The 23,625-nt window shown below is 34.6% G+C and overlaps 1 protein-coding gene across 2 annotated transcripts in view; it reads left to right on the plus strand.

Annotated features, from left to right (window-relative positions):
- LOC150102184 (serine/threonine-protein phosphatase 2A 56 kDa regulatory subunit epsilon isoform-like) overlaps nucleotides 1–23,625 on the plus strand; it is a 270,781-nt gene that overhangs the window by 158,943 nt on the left and 88,213 nt on the right. For both annotated transcript variants that reach the window (XM_090399531.1, XM_090399530.1), the window contains exons 6-7: nucleotides 17,997–18,056; nucleotides 20,793–20,901. In XM_090399531.1, coding sequence (XP_090255657.1) covers nucleotides 17,997–18,056; nucleotides 20,793–20,901 — 169 coding nt within the window. The remainder of the gene's footprint in view (nucleotides 1–17,996; nucleotides 18,057–20,792; nucleotides 20,902–23,625) is intronic.

Below are 23,625 nucleotides of genomic sequence, written 5' to 3' on the forward strand. Positions count from 1 at the left end.
CACATCTAAAAACTCATTTCTTCTACACAAAACCCATTTCTTCTACACAGCTTGCACATTGAGTCATTTGCTATCGGAGCCCTCTTCTTAACTCTGTACTGTCATATCTCGGTAATAAACTAACAATTGTGACTATCTAATTTATCTTTCTAACTTGTTTGAGCAGTCTTTTCATATACTCTTTTTTTACTACTGAAATCATTTGTACTTACAAGCACTGCCATCTTTTTTCTTTTCTGTTTCTTTATTACAACCTTTATTTTCCTTCCCAGAAAGCTTGAGGTGACTCCATCATCAAGTGCAAATTTATTAGTGAATTTCATTGCTATATTAATTGTATTTTTCTTGCATTCTGTTGACTTACCTTATTATTCTTGTTATTATTCATTTGAAATTTACCAACTTCCACGCTTTCCTGCCTCATGATGTTCTCCATATATTACATATCCTTATCTGAGTTTTCAGATGTTGAGTGGGAAGGAAGACTTAGTAGATGAATAATTAATAGTTGCATTGCATTATTATTATTTTTTTTTAGGGGTATTTTTTTTATTTGTGTATATATTTATTTTCTCCTTTACATTTTACAGGTTTTTTCCCACAGGCTTATATATTTTGTGTTTCACTATATCACATACATGAAAACTAAGTTTTCTTTTTATATATATTTTATTAACAAAGTGTGTGTGTATATATGTGTGTGTGTGTGTGTGTGTGTGTGTGTGTGTGTGTGTGTGTGTGTGTGTGTGTGTGTGTAAATACAACATGTAAAATAAGTTTGTATTATAAGAGTAGTGACCCTTTTATTTACTCACACACATTCAAAAGGCAGAAGTTAACATATTTTAATCGGAGACTCAAATAGACATTCACAAAAAATTTATCAAATATTACTCTGAAAAATCTGAACACAAGTTTCTCTTTATTCTTAAGTTCATTAAGGGAAACAGCAGCAACAATTTTCTTGCTCACCATCACACAAGAATATTATAACTCGTACCTGTGTATCCTGTGTATAGACTCATCCTTTTGCCTAAAATTGATAATAGAGAAAAGAAGAGTATACAATTTAGAAACACATATTGCATTTATTGACTTTAAAAAAAGTATTTTATTGAAAATATTAAAAGAAAGACAAATACCAAATAATATTCCAAAAGCTATCATAAGTATATATGAAAATAATCAAATATAAATAAGATTAAATTATGAACTATCATATCATCCGAGTGACATAAATCAAGGAGTCTGACAAGGATGTCCCCTTTCAGCAACTCTGTAATATTTGTTTTAATGAAATAATAATAAAATGAAATAAAAATTCCCATCAAGAGATTAAGCTGTCTTCTACTGTAAACTTAAACACTCACCTTTTTGCTGATGATCAAATAATTACAAATTCTGAAGATAACTTACAGAAAGAGATTTTAAATTTAAATGAAATAGCCAAATATTATGCAATGATAATATCAATAGAAAAATCGAAAACCATGTCCTTTAAAGTACTAAATCCAATAAGAACTAAAATAATAAGATTTTAGAACAGCTGAATTCATTTAATTACCTAGGATGTATGATTACATATGAAAATGAAAAAGGTATAAACTTAAAAATTGTGAAATATTTAAAAATAACGTGTGATTAACTCTGTATTTAAACCTAATCTACTTCGAAAACAAACTAGATTATATGTATATATTAGCCCTATCAGTCCTATTGTATGGAAGTGAAATCTGGACAATAAAGCAAAAAGACAAAGATTAATAACAGCTGAAATGAAGTTTATGAAAGAACTAAACCAGTAATAGAAAAAATGAATCAGTATTAAAAAAAATAAATCCATAAATCGGTAATAGAAAAAATTAAAAATAATATAAACATTAATGGATGCAGCATATTGAAAGAATGAAAACAAAGATTACCGAAACAAGTACTAAATTATGAAACATTAGGAAAAAGAAAGCTAGGACGTCCTCTAAAGAGATTCAACAATGACTTCTGAGGCTGGAAAAGGCCACTCTAGGTCTAAATCCATGAAAAGTATGATGATGATGATGACCTGTATATCCAACGTATGCCTAACTTCAAGCATATCTAGTTAAAACTTAAGTACCTAAAATATCAACAGTGTTCTTTATAAAACTCAGCTATCTAGTACCGAAGTAGGAATCAATGCATATGGAACATTCCAGCATTTTTACTTGACAACTGTCAGTTCCACACAAACAAAGGATAGCATTTTATCTAATCTTCACTCAAAAAATCCAAAATCACACCAGTGAAGATATAAACTTCTCAATAGGAACTTGTGCATATAAAGAATCCACAAAATACAGCCATTCATTCCTTATGTTTTTCTTTATTTCTTAAAAGGAATTATTTCCAACTCTCCCTTATATCCATCCATCTGTTCCATTTTTTTTTAACTCTCCTCTCTCTCTCTCCCCCTATATATATATGTGTATATATATATATATATATATATATATATAAACCTCTCTGTCTCATTCACTCACTCCCATGTGCATAAGCTGTTTGTTTTTTTATTACCGTCGAGCATATACTGTATTCTCTCAATTGCGACTGCGTGGAATGGTATCACAAAGAAGTTTTTTCAGTAATGGCACATTGGATACATTGTTTGTGGTGTGGTGAGGTTTCTTTTCCACTTGATTGATGATTATTTCATTGCACCCAATATGAAAAACGTTTACAGGTATTTTAATTCCAACAGCATAGAAGAGTATGTACATCTTGGCAATTCTTCATGCTGCTGGATGATACTGTTTTCGACGATGACATGAACCATGAGGCGTGGTTAGGCTTAATGGCCACTCATCAGTTAACTATGAATAGCAAAACTATAAGCACTGCTGCTATATTCTTTTTACAGTAAAATATTGTTTTAACATAATTTTATCAGTCAACCAATGTATGTACTACACCATTGCATTAAATTATTACTGCAGTTATGTATCAAGTAGCTTCTGTTGTGTGATCTGATTGGTGTCACTTCCTCTTCTCAAATTATAATTTAGTACATCTTTAGCCTCTCTAAAGTTCACAGCATTTAATCAAGAGGTCTGATCCCTTTGTTGTAGAATATCTCTTTGTGCCATCCATATTCTTGGGATTTTTAGACAACTGTTATTGTTAAGATTAGAGTGGTTGATAAGAATTTCACAGGCCTCTTTAAATTTACACTCATTCCATGTTTTGGTGATGTAACCTAACAACAGGTGCCTTTCCAGTTAATTCTGTTGTAGAGTATTCAGGGCATGATCAGAAAGACCAGATTTACCATAGTTGTTAAATTTAATGTACCATTTATGTTCCTTTTTTAATAGAAATTGTGTGTCCTGTTTCAAATTACAGGTACCATAAATATTTCGGATGGACCAGTGGAGAAAGTGGATCCTTAGATAAGATGAATAGTTCTTCAATTTTACAGGAGGTTTAATAGTGGCATTAAGGTTGCATTTCTATAATGTTCTATTTATTTTATCTGGTATCCCTTTAATGTATGAAATAGCTATAGTTTTATTGTAATCTAATTTATTTTTGTTTTAGAGTCTTGTGAAGAATTTTGTTGATAGTATTTTGGTTATAGCCAATTTGAGGAAGGTATTGCTGATGACTTTTAATTCATGTTTAAGTGCTTGCTCATTGGAGAAAATCTTCGAAGCCCTATTTTTTGGTGTGTTACTGACACCTAGTTTTTGTGTTGGGTGGTGGTAAGAGTTTGTGGCCAAAATATATACTTTCCTTCTTATGGTAAACAGAAGGAAAGACTTCTGGAAGGAAGATGTGTGACAGATGTATCAAGAAAAGAAAGTGTGTTCTGACTTTCAATTTCAATTGTGAATTGTGAAAACTAATGACTGGTGGCCATGGAACCAGATAAGGAAAACATTGTCAACATATATAAGCCATTTTGCCACACAATTTTGCAGGTAAAATACTTTTTACCTGCAAAAGAAGGCACAGCCATGAGCTCACTTATCTCCCCCTCTCCACACAATTGCTAACTTTTATATGGAAGCTTTTGAGCAATGTGCTCTAGATTCTTTTATTTTAAAACCCAAATTATGGCTTAAATACTTTAACAATGTTTTCACCAACATGAATTAAAAGTTATCAGCAGTACCGTCCTGAAAAATGGTTATGGCAAAAATACTATCAACAAAATTTTTCAAAAGACTCCACTTAAAAGCAAAAATAAATTAGATTACAATAAAACTACAGCCATTCCATACATTAAAGGGATATCAGATAAAATAAACAGAATACTACAGAAATACAACCTTAATGCCACCTTTAAACTTCCTGCAAAATTATTCAACTCATCCCAGAATCCACCTTCTCCACTGGCACACCTGCAATATACTGTATTCATGGCACCTGTAATTTGCCTTATATGAGTGAAATAGGATGTGCAATTCTTATAAAAAAAAAAAGGGGGGGGGAACATAAATGGTACATTAAATTTAATAACTATTGTAAATCTGGTCGGTTGCTTAAGTGTCAAAGCCAAATAACTGGGAGGAGACCTCCAAATTGCCTTTCAGGAATGCAGAGAACCAACTGGTGCTTCTGACTTAATGTCCAATCTTTACCTTCATGTGGTACACCCTGTTAGTAAGTATCTACTGGATAGAACAAACGAGGATGGGCTGGCAATTTTGGACTTAGCTGACTAAATTGTACTCTCTTTTGGCTTAAACCACAAATGCATATGATGGTACAACATGATGAGATTTCAGGCCAGTTAAACAAGATCTCTACTGTTCTGTCAGCGATAGGACGAACAGTGAAATGTCAGCTATTGGAACAAGCTCCAATTCAACATTTAGAAGAAGAAGAATAAGCCCAACATCAGAAGAACTGAAGATAGGAATCATCAATATAAGGATTATTAATGGAAAGGAAATCAAACTTGCAGATGAATTGGAAAAGTACCACATGGACATAATTGGTATTATATTACTGAGACAAAGAAGACAAAAACAGGTGAGATCTTACTAAATAATAAGTATAGGATGTTATTTTCAGGCAATAATGATCAAGGAAAGGAAGGAGTAGCAGTACCATTCAACATCAAACATGAAGATAAACTTCTTGATTGGAAGGCAGTTTTAAGTCAAGTTATGTGGGCAGACTTCAAAATGAGGACATGGACAATGAAACTTATTTGTGCCTGTGGTCCCACAGAAGAAATAAAGCACTTGATAACATTAGAGACCACAGAAATGAAGATTCTGAGAAAAATTAGGGGAGTGACCCATGACAATTGCAGAATCATATTAAAAATGAAGATATTAGAAAGGAACTTAACATTGTTAGCATTGAAGAATGTGTCCAGAGCTAATCTAAGGTGGTGTGGCTACTTAAATAGAATGCGTGTGGAAAGATGAGCAAAACAGGAATTTGATGCTAGGATGGCAGGAAAGAGACTAACATCTTGGGGGTACATATCAGAAAACTGATGATGATGATGATGATATATCTGGTCTTTCTGGTCATCCCTGAATACTTTACAACAGAGTTGACTGGAAAGGCACCTGTTGTTTACATCATACCAAAACATGGTATGAGTGTAAATTTAAAGAGGCCTCTGATATTCTTATCAACCATCCTAATCTTAACAATAACAGATGTCTAAAAATCCCAAGAATATGGATGTCACATATTCTGCCCACATAACCTTTTGGTCTAAGAGTTAGTTATAATATATAGGACTGTATAATCTAGGATCTTATCTTGAACATAACAAACACTTATGTGAAATTATTGTTATACCTGATTGCTGTATTAAAATTATTTATATGAATTTGTTCTGTGATAATGTTATAAATAGGATATAACGTTGATGTAGTTTTTTTTTTCCACTAGAGGTCAGGCCAGTTGAATGAGACCAGATAAAGGTTCCTCATGTCACTGATGGGAATCGAACCCAGGTCTTTCCAACGAAAGAGCTTTGCTTATACTGACTGAGCTATGGAGTCTAAACATGGTTGTAGTCTCCATAATTTACAGAAATTAATGGAAGGAAGATGGTGTGATGTTAAATGAAGTGTGAGATAAGGTGTATGTTATCCCCACTGTTTTTTTATCTGGATCACATTATGAAGTAAAGTGGTATTAAACCTGATATTAGAATCAGAGATATCAAACCTAACTCTTTGCTTTATGCAGATGACTTTTATACTCCTCAACAAATCCAGTGCAAGTCTGCAGGATTTTCCAACTAAACTGAATAACAGCTGTAATAAATTTGGTATTTAAATCAGCAGTAAAAAGTGAAAACAGTGAAGAACCTATAGAATAAATATAACATTTCAGCTATTTAGGCACAGTTTTTAGTGAAGCTGACAAATTAACTATGGAAATATACAGCAGAATTAGTAAAGCTGTCATGGTAGAAAGTCAACTGAATAAATTTGTATGTAATAAGAGAGAAATTAGTCAAAACTAAACTAGCCATATACAAGGCAATGTTCAAACCAATTTTAACATATAGAGCTGAGAGCTGGGTTATAAATAAAATACTTGATCAAAGACTGGAGACCACAGATATGAGAATTCTGAGGAAGATTAAGGGAGTAAACAGATGTTATCACTGGTAGTTTCTACCACTAAAAATGAAAAATTGAGGATATTAGGAAATGTGTTAGCAGAGCTAATCTAACAGAATGAGAGAGGATAGGTTAGCAAAACAAGTGCTTTTTGCCAGGATGGCAGTAAAAAAAATTCAGAGGAAGACTAGGTGGATTGATACAATTAAAAGTGCCTTAGAAGAATTATCAGAAATATCTGATAATATTAGAATGTTGACAGATAACAAATTAATTTGGAGAAAAATTGTCGATTGGAATTTAGTAATGATGTAACATTTTCATGTAGTATTATCATAATGTCCTATACACTCCCTTAGGGTACATATCAGGAATTTGATGATGATGACAAATGGTTTCATCAAGACAATGGTCAAAATCAAGAGGGCAAAATAAGATTGTCACCCCCCCCCCCCACACACACAGCAATACAGTTCTCACAATGTGTCATACTCTTTATAATGGTGTTGAGGAGCTTAGTTGGTAATAACAAGCATTGCTCCTGCAAAGCTCCCCTAAGTCCCTCAAAGTTTTGGGAAGGGGGGTGGGAATTGAGAGCAGCAACACTTAGCACCTCAGACATACTGAATAGGTTTAAGGTAAGCATGCCTAGCTGCCCAGTCCATAAATACGATAATATCTTCTTGAAGATAATCGTCCATGAGCTTCGCTCGATGATTACGAGCATTATCGTCTTGCAAGATAAATGTGTCCCCTATTGCACCTGCATACAGACAAACACAAGAGTTCAGGACCTCATCTCTATAAATTGAAATATTGATGACTCTGCAAGGAAGCACATATAGGTCAGTGTGTCTGCAAGCTAGAAGATTGTTCTTCAAACCATCGCACTACCACCTCTACCATAAGTCCCTTTCATGAGTATTAGAAGGATGATGATGTGTGTCCCTGTTTCTCTTAGCATGTCTGGTATCACTGTATAGAGGAATTCAGGACTTGTTTGTAAACAATATCAACCCCATTGGTCTTGGATACAGTTGACATGGAGCCTGGTCCATTTCAAATGTTCTCTCCTGTGGCTTGGGGATAACAGCGCACAGGCTACTAGTCACCTGATATGCAGAGACCACAAAGGTGGTCTCTGCATATCAGGTGACTAGTACCAACGTTCCTGTAGCTGATGCAAAGTCAGATTATAGCTCATTCGGCAGCACTCCTGTTTTGCTCAGCAGATAATAGATATCGGTCACCCACTGCAGTTGTAGTCCATGGCACTGCAATCTATGAATCATGGAACAACTCTCATGCAATCTCTGCTTCTGCCTTTGACAGCAGAAACACTTACAATGGTTTATGATGGTTTTTTTTTTTTTTTTATGATGGTTTACCGTAAAATTCATCAGCTAAATTATGTCTTGCAGCAATTGTGCTATCACAACATGTCTTGTTCCCACTTCAAAGTTTCTGCCTATTTTCATTGTCTGTGCCTTTTTAATGCTGACCTTCATACCATATCTATTACAACAGTTATTCACTTTAGTCAGGGAATCTTGCAGACTTGTAGCGGATTTATTTAGAAGTATAACATCATCTGCATAAAGCAAAGAGCTGACATTAACATCTCCAATTTTGATATCAGGTTTAATACAACTTTCCTTCATAATGTGATCCATATAGATAATGAATAACAATGGGGATAAAGTACATAATTGTCTGACACCATATTTAACATTAAACCACCTTCCTGTACTTCCTTTAATTCTGACTACTGACTTACAACTCAAATAAAGACTAAGTATTGCTTGATATAATGTCCCATTGACACCATATAACTGTAGCATTTTGAATAGCTTCTCTCTTAGCACCTTGTTATATGCCTTTTCCAGATCTACAAAACTTAAATACAGATCTTTATTTTCCCATGATTTCTCAACTATGTTGTAAAGTTGTAAAAAAATCTGATCCTGACAGCCTCTATTTAGCCTGAATCCAGCTTAATCTCCAAGCTTCTCTTCTGCAATCCTTCTCAAGTATACTTGCATATATCTTACTAGGAACACTCAGTAATGAAATACCTCTGTAATTCTCACATTCAGTTTTATTTCCCTTTTTATATATGGGTACTATGAGGGCTCTGCTCCAATCATCTGGAAATCGTCCCTCTGTCCAGGCCTTCTGAACTATGCAGTGCAACTGCTGTAAGACTTTTTTACCTCCATACTTAAGCATTTCTGGTCGAATATCATCTGCTCCTGCTGCCTTTCCATGTTTCAGACTTTTGATGGCGTTTTTCTACTTCAAGTAAGGATATGTATTCCTGACTGCATGCCTGGTCAGTGTTTTTGTACCACTATGCTGTCATCACTTCTTGTTTCATTTAGCAGTTTTTCAAAGTAATTACTCCATACTTCAAGGATATCTTTTTCTCCTGTTTTCATGTCACCTTATCATCTCTAATTCCTTTTACAGCACTCTTTCCTCCATTCCTAAGCTTCTTCAACAACCTCCAGAATATCTTGCCATTTTCTTGATATTTATTTTCTATGTTCTTGCCAAAGTCCTCCTATGACTTTTGTTTAGCTAGTTTTACACAGTGTTTAGCTTTCTTAATTTGTCTCTGTATTCTTTCTCTATGAGCACAAGCTGACTTATTTGCCAGGAACTTTTGATGTATTTCCTTCTTTTCTTTCACTGCCTCTTTAACTTCCTGTGTTCACCATGGAGTTCTGATTTTCCTATCCTTACATGTTCATTCTTAGTTATAGCCATTGCATACATTGTCCTCTCACAATTCAAAATTTTAATAAGTCAATCCCTTCCATAATGTGGTGGTTACGGTAGTACTTTTTACTTTGTCTTGCCTACATTCTTCCCCCTCCATTCTATATCTCTAGTTGAAATCATCCATAACGATAATCATCTTTGTATCTGTTATTTGTATCTGGCATAAACAGATTTACCTTTTCTTAGTTCACTGCCCTCTTCAGATATAGCAGCACAGGTTGTATGGTATGAGATTGTTTTCTCATGTTAATATCAATCTCATACCATACAGCCTTGAGCTCATTACCAGCATTACTCATACTACCATTAGATATTTCTATTCTGGTTAGATTTAACTCCTCTGTAATCATTAATTGTACCTTCCCATTCTTTCTATCTGTCTGTCCTTCCTGATGACTATACTAAACCCATCATATTCTCTTCTGGTATAGATACTCTCTTCTGTCAGCCAGACCTCACTAATACAAATAATTTTGCCCCCCCCCCTCTACATCTGGCATTGCCAAGCATTCCTTGTCTTTATTTCAGATGCTTCTGGTATTAGTATATGTGAATATAGCAAACCACCAAGCTAGTGGGTCTGCTGAGAACTCTTAAAAAAAGATCAGTTTGAGAGGAAGTCGGAGTTCTTCCTCAGTCAATATCCCTCACTTTTTTTCTACACTTTTCATTTTACTTTTGTGACAAAACTAGTCCTGCCATTCCTGGGATCATCTCTAACTTACTGTCATTTTCTCTCTCACTCTGTCTATCTCTCATTAAAGTGTGGATTACTTGCAACTTCCTAAACACATTTAACTTCCCTCACTATTGACATTCACTTTTTCACTGAACAGCAATTTCTCCAAGCAACTAACACCATTCCCATTCAAATGTAATTCATCCTGCAAGTGCAAATCCTTTCAACCCTCATCTTATACATCAACATAGAACACCATTTCTTACACACAGTCTTCTTACTGAATCATTTACAATCATAGTGTGTGCTCCTGCCATACCTATGGTGATAGACTTATCTCGGCGCTTTTGGTTTTTTTCGAGCCATTCATTCTCACCAAGCGATTATCCACTTGTTCTGCTTGCTTATATATATAGCCTTATATATAAACATGCTTTCATTGCTTGTTTGTCTACCATGCTTGTAATCACTGTTAATCACCAAACTTTTTTTTTTTTTTCAATCTCTAATTTCTGTTTTTTTTTGTATCTTCCTTTACTTCATGTGTTTTGTTTACATTCCCTGCTATTTGCCATGCATCCCACGTCAAAATTTCAAACATTGTAAACTTTTTTTTTCTTTTGCTTCCATATCACCTTTACTTATACTTTATCTCTTTCACATTGCTATGACATTCTTGGCAATTCATATACCTCCATGCATCACTACTTGTCATGCCATCTCATTTGCTCCCTTATTTAAAATTCTACTTGCATTCAACAACCTTGATCATCACTCCTAGTCAGCACACACACACACACACACATGCACTCGCTCACTCTTCTGACATTCTTGCACCATCATCATCTTTTCCTCACATACTACTCACATTCACCAGTGCATATATTTCACACATACTACATCAAACAAATGTTGTTTTTTTTTACCAAATTCCAGAAAAACTTGTGGCCTCCATTGTAATACCACTTGTGTGTATGCGCGCGCGTGCACACACACACACACACACACACACAATCTATTTATATATACATGTGATAATTCTAAAATAATTACTCAGCTACATGCACAAATAATTAAATACACCATAAGTAATTAATTCAAAAACTTGTACAAGGCCAAATATTATTATTATGGGCAACTCCAAGGAGTTCTCAAACTCATCAAGGGAGGCCCTAAACATCATGTTTAGAACAACTATAGTTCGCCCACCGATTAGAGATCCTTCGACACATCTGCGCATGTCAGAAAAAGGAGAATCCTTTTTCTGACATTCGCAGATGTGTCGAAGGATCTCTAATTTTCCGACCAGATTATTACCGGTCGGAAAATTAACTTCTCTTTTATGACTATTGTAATTGACTATGTTGCTTGTATAACAGTTGGAAAATTTTACCTATAAAGCACGTGATTTTGCGTGTTGGCAACCAATTTGGACATCCTTCATTTCTTTCTCCCCTTCAGCATGAATCGACTATTCTTGGAAAGACACAAAGCAGAGACCTACAAACGGTGAGCGAACTATATTAACATCCACACAGTATCTATCATACTTTGCCTTGAACTCATTCACAGTGATGGCACACACACAACAGACTCTGGCAGCTTATTCCACTCATTCACCACTCTCCAAGTAAAAAAACCTAGTTCTTACACTCTTGTCCAGTTTCCATGGATGGCCCTTGGTCCTCCCACCACCAGTCCTGTTCTGAAAAATATCCTCTGAATTAATCTTATAGAAACCCTTCAGTAATTTGAATGTCTCAATCATATCACCCCTTTTCCACCTATCAACCAATTTCTGCAACCCACAAATCTTCAACCTGTTCTCATAATGTTCATTCCATAGACCTGCTATCATCTTGGTCACTCGCCTCTGGATCCTCTCCACCTCCTCCCCATCAAGAAGAAACCCTGGCATCCAGATCTGTAGTCAAGATGGGGTCTTATCAAGGCTCGATACAGAAGAACAATAACTTGCTTGTTAAAGTATTCTTCAGTAACCAAGTGATTTGATGAGCTGATTCAGCCACTTTTGCAATGTGTCCCCCTAAACTTCAACTCCCTATCCACCAACACTCCCAAATCCCTGGCCTCGTCAATCTCCTGGAGTACAGTTCAACCAATGTGGTATACTGCTGCTAATCTTTTCACCCTAAAATGCATAACCTTACACTTTGCCACATTAAATTGACATCCATTCTCCTTAGCCCAGTCCTCCAATCTATCCAAATCATCCTGCAAAATTTTGACATCATGTGCATTCACTATTGCTGTACCCAACTTTGCATCATCAGCAAACAAATGAACAGTTCCTCTCAAATCCTTTCCTATATCGTTAATGAACAAATTAAATAGTAGTGGTCTAAGAACAGAACCTGCAGCACACCACTAGTCACAGGTCGTCTTTTGGACTCTATCCCTGAATAAACGCCTCTCTGATATCTCTCCATCAACCACCCTCCTATCCATTTCACCAACCCTATATCCATCCCCATATGCTGCAGTTTACTGATTAGAATTCCATGTGGTATCCTGTCAATGGTCTTAGCAAGGTCCAGCAGTATCACTGTATACCCATTACCCTTATCCATTTCAGCCATCACTGTGTTATAAAATGTATAAAGCAAGTTAGTGAGGCATGATCTACCTTTCACAAAACCATGCTGTCCCCTAGTTCAACCAATGTGGAAAGTATCCCATTTTCATCTATCCATTCCTGTATTTTGCTCTTGACTACTTTCTGCAAAGCCTTGACAACGACTCCTGATATGCTGATCGGTCGGTAATTTGCAACAGTATTCTTGGAACTTCCTTTATGCAGTGGAACTATTTTCCCCTCTTTCCATCCCCTCGGGACTAACCTAGCCACTTCATGTAAGACCCGAGCTGATATACCATCCAATCCCACAGATGTATTCACATTAAGGTTTTGTAATATACTATTCACCTCCATTTCATTCACCTCAATTCCTGTATAAGCTATTGGTTCCCCCATTCCTGCAATATCACCACCTGGATAATATACTCTTGCAAAGTGCTCGCTGAGTAATTCCACTATATCAACTGATTCAGTTATCTCCCTATCATCGGCATTCCTTAAAATCATTCTGCCATATACATTTTTTCTTTTACTTGCAGCATATTGAAAAAACTTTGGGATTCTCTTTAGCTTGTTTGGCTAATTTCCTTTCATAATCTGCTTTTGCTTTTCTTACCACACTCGTTACCCTTCTTGCCTGTGCTTTATATTGTTCATGGGCCTGCAGTTCACCTCTCTCCTTAAATTCCCTCCACAGTTGTTTCTTTTTTTTGCAGCTCAAGCTTAGTGGTGTTATTCATCCATTTAATTCCTACTTGATTTATTATTCGGACTCTAGGTATACAGTCAGCCATTGCCTCATGCAAACACTTCTTAACAGCCTCCCATGCACTATTAACCTCCAGCCTTTGCAGTTTTACATGCCATGCCACTGAACCAAGCAATCTCCTAAGCTTGTCATACTTACCAGCCCTGTAATTCCACATGTACCCTTTCTTAATTGAAAATTCCACACATTTAGCCACCTCCCAGGTCAAGACCTTATGATACTCTCACCAATTGATGGCAGCGTGGTCATATTGATTACAGTCAAATTCTCAGATGCAATTACTAGGTCAAGCACTCTTGAACCCCTAGTGTATTCCATTACATGCTGTCTCTGGTAGTTAACCTTTAATAACTGCATAAAATTCCTTCCTCCAATGTGTCCTCTCCTCCTTCCAATCAATGTTACCATAGTTGAAATCTCCCATAATAATTACCCTATATCTTTTTGTCAGCAACTACAAAGCATGTAGTAATGCAAACAATCTCAGCAGTGCTTTGCTTTTTTTTTTTTTTAAATTCTAAATGTAAGAACTATCTTTCTTAAGCGAAAATAATTAAAACAAGTCATGTTAAAAAGTGAATATACCCACTTATGCTTGTTTATTAATAAGCTACAAACAAACAAAAGTACTTATGCCTAGAATTGCAGCCCTTATGTGTGCCCAACTGTTCAAAAGTTGAATAGAATACACAAAGACTCAAAAAACTTGTACAAGGCGAAATATGTATACCTTTTTGGCAGCAACTACAAAGCATGTAGCAATGCAAACAATGCCAGCAGTGCTTTGCATTTTTTTTTTTTTACTATAAATGTAAGAATCATCTTTTTCAAACATTTATCCATATTTAATATGGATAAATGGATTAATATTATATTACTATTAATATTATGGATTAATATTATATATTTGCAGTTATAAATATCACCCATAATTTGAAACTATAATTCAAGAAATAATAAATCTTGAAGTCTTCAGGATTCAGAACTAAAGTGCACTGTGGATGGAAAAGCGTATAGAACAAATAAAACATTTCAGCCATTTATGTGCATTTGGTGAGGATGACAAATTAAACATCAAGATGGATAATAGTGTAAGAAGACTGGAGAGCTAGTTGAATAAATATTGAATAAGAGAGAAAAAGAAAAACAAACTAGCAGTATACATGACAGTGTTTAACTAGTTTTACTCTGTGATTCTGAGAGTTGGTGTTAGAAATAAAACAGTTCGTCACACGTGTTATAAATCACAGATACAAAAGTTCTGAAAATTAGAGCATTAAACACATGGCATCAGTGACATAATGATATTAAAAATGAAGATATTAGAAAAGAACTTAACCTCATTAATATTAAATAATGTGTCAGCAAAACTAATCTAATCTTGATGCCCATAGCAGGAAGAAAGTTCATAAGAACAGGGTGTGTATGTGGTAATGCAGTTCAAGTAATGCCTTACAAGCTCTTAGTATAAAATCTGGCAACATTGATAACTTGACAAATAGCAAATTAATCTTTGAGAAAGTTGTTAGGAAATAGTAATAATATAAACTTAATAATGTAGTACATCACCATTGGTGTCCTGAATATTCATTGAGATATAAATCAGCAATTGATTTTGATGACTTCAAGAAAAATTAAAATCTTACTTAACAGCATTATTGAATTTTCTTGTTTGCTGATGGTCTGAAGGCTTCGATTTACAACCTTTTATGCATTGAATTGAATATGAAAGTGATGTGATTAATACTATGTTTGATAACGGATTATATGTGTGCATATCATTAATCATTAATTTAGTTCCACCTGTTATAAAGTAATATGTTGCAAAACAGGGGACAGGGATATTAGTCTAATAATAGCTGAGGATATTAATTTCTTCTAAAAAAAAATTCTGTGATCATTACTACTGCATTTGTATCTTTTGTAATATTGTAACATTTAATATTAACCACCAGTTAAACATTTCACTATAATTTTAGATAGTACCTTTTTCATTAAAAAGGTGCAGGTAATATTTACAAAATACAATGTATTTTCTGAAGCCTTTTGGCTCTTTATTTTAGTAAGTATTTTCTGTAATTTGTGTCCTATAACATGAGAAGAATAGATTTTTTTTGTTGTTATTTTAAATTAAATGGTTTTAAGTTAAAACTATGAAAAATTTATGCTGCAATATAAACAAATGGCTGTTGGAAGTTTTTTTTTTTTTTTTGCTAAGTTTTCAGGTATATTATAATCGAGAAAAAAAATTCTAGTTTCATCCAAAATACTTCATCCATGCATATATCATGACTAAACTACTTACACATAGAGACATAAAGAACTCATTAAATTGCACTTTATATTCTGTAGTGCGCCATACAGGGAACATTATTGTGCAAAATCTATGCTGCTAAATGATATCTGCTTACTTCCTAGAGTAGTGGTTCTTAACCGGTGTTCCCTGGAACACTTGTGTTCCGCTGGTAAAAGATGTCAAGTGACACAGTTCTGAGTGTAATTGGCTACTCTGAATAAAAATGTAGAGGGAATTATTTCCGTTATAACAGAACAATTAACTATATTGGAAGAAAAGATTTCAAGTTACTTTCTTCCTTAAACACACACAATTATGACTGGATACGAAATCCATTTGGCACTGTTAATACATTGAGTTGTGAATTTTCATTACTAGAAGAAGAACAATTAGTTACCTTGTCAACGAATCGTACTCTAAAAATAAAATTCTTTGAAATAACTCTTGAGCAGTTTTGGATTTTTGTCCAAGCCGAATTCCCAGCTCTCTCCACAAGAGTACTGAAATTTTGTTACAGTTTTGAACATCATAGTTGTGTGAGTTCAGTTTCTCAATATTAACCCACATATAAAAACTAAAAAGCATGAAAGACTTGCTAATATAGACAAAGAGATGAGGGTAGCGATATCGTATATTAGACCTGCAAAAGCTGACAAGCTCAAGTATCGAAATATAAAATAAGTTCCATTTTTATAAAAGGCAAGTTCATGCATATTTTTATTGTTAGTTTTATGACCCTAATGCTTTTGGTGTTCCCCAAATTTTTATTATAATCAAAAGTGTTTCATGACTTTGACAAGGTTAAGAACCACTGTCCTAGAGAGTTATCTCTATGGCAAAGAAGTTGTATTTTTCATGTGCAAATAACAAAATCATTGTCAATACATTCTAATATTCCATATTAGAGATAGTCATTGGAAGTTGTTTCTCTGAATTTGAAAATATATTATACTTGACAATAACTTGTCGTTGTCATCCACATTTCATCTATAGGTTTAGCACCCAATGATAGTATCTCAGTAAAGATTAAATTTTCTTTGGATCTTAAGGCCAATCTCTTCTCATATTTCAGTTTTGCCTTCTTTACCATATTAGTTACTCTCCTAGTTTGTGTCTTATATTCTTCATGCATCTGCTCTTCACTTGTCTCCTTATATCTCTTCCATAGCCTCTTTTTCACATGCATTTCTTGTTTAATATTGTTTGTCATCCTCCACTTTACACCAAATTGTGTCCTCTTCTTCACTTGTGGAATACAGCTTACTATTGCTGCTAACAAATATTCCTTCACAATATCCCAAGCACTAATGATATCCTGGCCTTCCAATTCCTCCCTCCATGAAACTTCCCCAAGTTGATGTCTAAGACTATTATAATCACACCTGCGTTATAATTCCATATATGTTCCCATCTCTTTGATACTCCTGTATGTCTATCTCCAACTGGTGGGCGAGATGTCAACTCAGTTATTATCAACTCTTCTGATGCTCTGACTAAATCCAAAACTCTTGAACCTCTTGTTCCCTCTATTACATGTTGCCTAAGACATTTGTCCCTCAAGAATTCTAGAAATTCCATTCCCTTATTGCTACATGCATCTTCCTCTCCCCAATTTATATTGCTGTAGTTAAAATTTGCCATAGCAATCATTCTTCTTGCACTTGCCAAGCTCAACTGTCTAAACATCTCCAGATCCCCATCCTCTGTTCTCCTTGGTCTGTAGCAACATCCCACTAAATATCCTGTCTTGCCCACCTCTATCTCACACTATATGCTTTCAAAATCATTAGGCCTTCTAATGCCTCCACTCTTAGAGGACATAAATCACTTATCATATGCAGTACTCCACCACCATGCTTTCCCTTCCTATCCTGCCAACAAATGCTGTATCCTACTACTTCTATTCCTGTTATTATATCCTCTTCTGTCAACCACATCTTAGTGATCCCAATAATCTTTGGCCAGGCCTATGCTATCAGCGCCACCAATTCCTCTCCTTTATTCCGGATACTCCTGGCATTAGTATAAAGCATAAAAATGCCACTGTTTCTATACCCAGCATTATCCCCCTCTAGACTTCACTGGGCTCAGCATTACCTGATGTCGTCCCCCTTCTCCCAAGTACCCATTCCCACAAGAAATATCTGTGCATTAAAAGAAAAAAAACAAGGTTTTAAAAACTACTTAATATCTTCAGTTGAATTTCAGAGATAAAAATTGTGACTGTGTATTTAAAAATGTTAGTGAATGAACAGAGAAGTGACTTTTAATATCAAGTTCATTATTTGTGATAGGTTCGTGTATGAAACAGAACACTTAAATGGTGTTGGTGAATTGTTAGAGATATTAGGCAGGTAAGTTAGTTTTGCATTATATGTATATATATATATATGTGTGTGTGTGTGTGTGTGTGTGGGTTATATGCTAGTATTGAAGTCATTAATGTCTGTAGTTATTACGCATACTATTATAATAATGTGGCATGGACATATGATTATTTGTTTTTGATTCTGCTAGTTTAGTAAATACCTATATAGAGAGGCTGATCCAACTAATGTTATTGATCAGTTGATTCATCTAGGTGTGACAAAAAAATCATTTGAACATGTTTTCTCTTTTATAAGTTATTTTGATACATTGAACTTTTCAAAACTTAGGGCCCACATCAGGTGATAGAAAGCAAATTTTGAATTTGCATGTGATGAGAGCATGCACCTAAACTGAAAGAACAGTTGTAAAGCTCATCTTCTCACAATGTGGTACAGTTATCATTGTTGTTTCATATATTTTTATTTCTGGTTTTGTTCACATTTGATGTAATTTTGAGGGGCGGAGACAAACCAGAGTTGGTTTGTCTCCTCTTCCCATTAGATCAGCCCTTGAAATGTACACCACTAACTGCCACAAGACATTGGTAACTGAAACAAGCTCAATGAAGCTGTATTGTTGATTTCCAGACCTGCTTGCAGTCTGGGATGAAATGAGACATTATATTGGAATATTATATGAACCGTTTAATGTTTTAAATCCTGAACTATAGGATGTCCTCTATCACACTCCAAAGTGTCATTGAAAAAAGAATTCGTAAAAACTAAAAGAAGGCACCTGAAGAAATTTTAATTCCTCCAACAACAACATGCTATGCATGACCACCACAACTTCATGCTGACAATTCAGACATTATGGTTAGTTTTGATATCACTCATTATTTAGTAATGTACCACTAACAGACACTCTTGATTTAATAAAGTCTAACCTTCCCTTGATATATTTGAATTAATCAAATTTACTATGTGTGCAGGCTACTTTACTTGGCAAGGAAAAATCTACAAACAAATTAATAGTACTGCAATGTCCCCCACAGCAAACTCTACATGGAGCATTTTGAGAACAAGTACTTACCACAGCTACTTTCAAACCCTTAGTCTAGATACGTTTCTTTGATGATGTGGTTGCCATTTGGACACCTTTTTAGACAGGACTGGATAGAAGAAAACCACTTGCTATATTAGAAATTGTTACAGGTCAGAGAGAGAGAGACTAGTTTTAGAGTCGGCAATGGCTGTGAAGCAATTCTCCTTACCTTAAAGCATTCTGCCAAAAATTTGGGTGTCAGTTATTTTAAGATCAACTCCTATGCAACTGCATAACTTCTTTTAAACAACTTTAGAACGTACCAAATTAGGACATTAGATCATTTGTCTGTTACAATTTAAACTGTTTCACGTAAAATGTAACATGCTGGTTTGAAATCCAGTAAAGCTGAAGTCCTTGCTTTGGAAAACAATGTATAGGGTAAGGAATATAGATTCTACAATAAGAGCTGCAGAATGCATAGTGTAGTGGCAGTGTGGGTAGAGGGGGATATGCAAGTTTGCTAGGTTTTTTACTATTGCAAATGATAGCTGTTGTTACATTTGGCACAAACGTGTAAATTAACCATGCTTTGTAACATTTGTACCATCTTTATAACATTTATAGAGCCTCCATAGCTCAGTCGGTATAGACAAAGCCCTTTGGTCAGAAAGGCCTGGGTTCGATTCCCATCCGTGATGTGAGAACCTTTTCTAGTCTTTTTCAACGAAAGGTAAGTTAGCCGATCTCACATGGAGGTAGAGGGGTTTTTTTTTCACCTGGAAACTCAGGTTTTTTGTCCCCCAGAACAGGCAAACTGGCCCCATGAACACACACACACACACACATTATAGTCAGGAATACTTAAGATAGTCCCTTCCAGCCATAGGCCTAATTCGTCAGCTATTTTGGTTCTGAGTCCAGATAAAAAAAAGGGGGGGTTGATATGGTTCCATATATCTCTGTAACAGGGGCTCACAGCCTTTGTATCACCTTACGAAATAATAAAAAGAAAAACCATCTTTATATTGTCATGCAGTCTGAAATATGTTTAACTAGACAGTGCCTCAGTTAGCATGAAAACTCATCATAATGCAACATTTTTTTCTGATTTAAGTCGATAGAGAGTGCAATTTGATTGGCTAAGTCCAATTGCCAGTCCATCCTTGTTTGTTCAGTACCCAGTGAATATGAATAATAAATTACTAATCAGGTACTCCACATGAAGGTGAGGATTGGATTTTAGGTATAAGCAACAATCAGCTCTTCATATTCCATAAAGACAATGTGGAGGTCTTCTTCCAGTAATCTGGCTTTGACCCTTAAGTGACCCTATATATATATATATATATTTGGGGAAGGCCTTTGTCCAGCAGTGGACAGAAAATGGCTGAGGATGATTATATATATAATATTTTATATAGAGAGTAAAAAAAAAATTATTTTTTTTAAACTCTTTTGGTTTCTACACAGTGCTAAAAATACTGAACTTTGGTTTAATTTAAACTCATTTATGCACTACTAATAACTTAATGAACTAGTTAAAAAGGAATACCTGCCTTTTAATTAGAAGCTATTACAAATATCACACCTGATAGGTTACTACATGTTAAAGCGCGTAAAAAGTTGTTGAGGTATACTACTGTATATATGTTATGTGTTGCATTATATTTAAAATATGACAAAATTTCAAAACTCATGTTAAGTATTATTTTAAAATTTGTTTTTATTTATAGCATTATTAATGGGTTTGCTTTGCCACTAAAGTCAGAACATAAACAGTTCCTTGTCAAAGTCCTCATTCCCTTGCATAAACCGAAATGCCTCGGTCTTTACCATGCTCAGGTAATTTTTTTTTTTTTTTTTTTCAAAATTTGTTATTCAAAATCAGTACCCAAAATTATATTTCTTTTGTGAAAATTTTTCAATTATTTCTGCTAATAATTGGTGAGATCTGTAAAACACTATATATATCATTGATGCTCAATATAATCTTTGCCACTTTTTCCAAGAAGTAAACCTTATTGTTTGCATTAGCTTTTATTTTTAGTGTTGAGTGCAATTGATATAATATATTTATTTTAAAAGGCATCAATTTATAGACATAGCTAGAAAAGTAGGATTTCCACAGATTATGTTAGGATTATGAGAAAAAATTGTGTAGAATAAATTTGGGAAGGTATCCATTTTGGATTTAACATAAACTGTTTTCCATTATTATCAAGGAGGAAGACATTAAAAAGAGTTAGTTAAATGTTAACTTTTCACAGTATAACTCCAATCATAACATGGTACATCCCCCCCCCCCCCCGTTCTTCTACAGAATTGCACTGTTACTGTTAATTCCAAATTATTTAGTATTTTAATAATACAAAATGACATGAAATCTGTAATTACTATTTGTGCTTTCCACAAATAGCAATTACAGTAATTTATACTACTGTTTTCATGATCTGGATACACAGATGTCCTTATTAAATTATTGAAATAAAAATCTTTGTCTCATTCCATTCAAAATTCTCCTTTATCTTACTCCTTTATTTTACTGAAGGAGAACAGTAAAATGGAGTTGAGGTTCGAACCAGTCTCCTCCTCAGCATATCAGACCTGTTTACTTACTTTCAGTTAGTTTTTATAAAGGCTCTTTGCTTCCTAGATAAAAGCCTACAGTTTTTCAGATATGTGGAGTGAATAGAAGGGCTGTAGTTGAATGTTTTTTTTTTTTTTTTATCTGGATTGATTTGAAGATGAGGTGGGGGAAGAGGGAAGATAAAGTGAGTAATGCTGCATGGAGAGTATGAGAGTAATAAGTATGAAAGACATTGCAGGAGGAGGAGGTAGATGCAAGGATGAGAGAGTAATTGTGGCAAGACAGTGGATATGGGAGTGAGGGAGTGGATACATGAAAGGAGCAAAGAAATGAGAAAGTATAGGAAGAGAAGTAATTAGTGTGAAAAGAGATGCTGTGAGTGCTATGTGGATGGCCTCAGTTAGAGCAGGATGATGTTGTATTGAGGGAAGTATGGGATATATTACTAGAGCAGTGACAGTCTTGACTGTTAGTGGTCATATTATTCTCTGATGGTATTATTTTTTTTTCTGTCAAATGGGCTCTTATGTTTGTATTATAATACAGGATGTATATAAAAAAAAATGATTAGTTTGTGCCTTTGAGTCTCTTTGCTTGTGGATTTTTGTTGCAAAATTTGGTTAATTGAGGATGATATAAGATGAAAATAGAAATCAGTGAGTTTAGAATCTTCTTGGAAGATGGTCAGGACAAATGGGATGGGAGTACTATTAATGAGAGCAGAAAAATTGTCTACTCAAGGTGGAGGTAAAAAATATCAATGTATCTAATTGTTTTGAGGCTATTTGGTGCAAGGTTGAAATAAATAAAATATCTAATGTTTTGTAAACCTGAAAATTAGAAGATAATGACTGAAATATGTAGGCAGATTGGTTGGAAGTAAGAGGAAAGTTGATCCACATAGAATTTAATCATTGAAATATGGATTAAGAAGAGAGTGAATTTTTGGAGCTCTTGCATAATAACAACATTAAACTGTGTGTGTCTGGATTTGATGGGCTTAGCTGATGTCAATGACAGGGAGATATAAGCACCGCTAGCACTTGGTTAAGAGTAATCATGAGTGACTTTGAGAGGTGACTAATCAGAAAGATTTCAGTGAAGAAAGGATGTGTGTGTGTGTGGATTTGGAAGATGGTATCGCATGGAAAGTTCTGCAGTTGACTATATCGTAGGATCATGAACTGTGAGGGAATGAGATTAATAGAACATGGGGATTGATGAAAGCACATCTAAACCACTGGCAGTACATAACTGTATAGCAAGAGTCAATTGGATAAATAAGATAGAAGTGAAATTAAGTAGATTCTAAAAAAAATCACACAATGACCAAAGATATATTAGAAGTATAAGATGTAAACTAGAAAACTACTTACTGTTGTAAGGAAGGGGAAGTCTCTATAGCTCAATTAATGACATTTTATTGAGCTAGCCCATGTTCAAATTCTGTCCAGAAAGTGAAGAATCTTGATAAAAGAGCTTTTCAACTGAAGTTACCTGGTTTTATGGAGAATGCAGATTATATATTGTTTTTTTTATCTTACAGGTTGATAGCTCTTGCCAGAAAATACTCATGATTAACAGACATGGCAGGTCTTCTAGATAGGATTATCCACCACTTGACTATGACAGCCATTAAGCCTAATACACAGAAAATGAAGATAGGCAAGAAAGGAAAAAATGCAATGCGAGAGCATTGTCCAGTCACACTAATGTTCTCATGTATTGCACTTTCTTTTACTTAAGCTAAAGGAAATTCCTTCAAAGAAGTTCTGCTTTTTATATATGCATGTATATGAATTTTCGTTTATATGGCTGATTAATGCCAAAGGGAGAGAGGGAAAAGAATGAAGTATTACTGTTAATTTACTGAGACTACTATTTTTGTCCTTCTGGGCTTCAAGGATTGCCACTGTTTGAAGCTGTTCTGAGCATGTTGGCATTGTTAAGTGTATATTTAGACTTTTTAAATCATATGC

This window comes from Typopeltis vanoorti, chromosome 10, assembly GCF_054136105.1.
Source record: "Typopeltis vanoorti isolate ZY-2024b chromosome 10, IOZ_Tvanoo_1.0, whole genome shotgun sequence".
Lineage (NCBI taxonomy): Eukaryota > Metazoa > Arthropoda > Arachnida > Uropygi > Thelyphonidae > Typopeltis > Typopeltis vanoorti.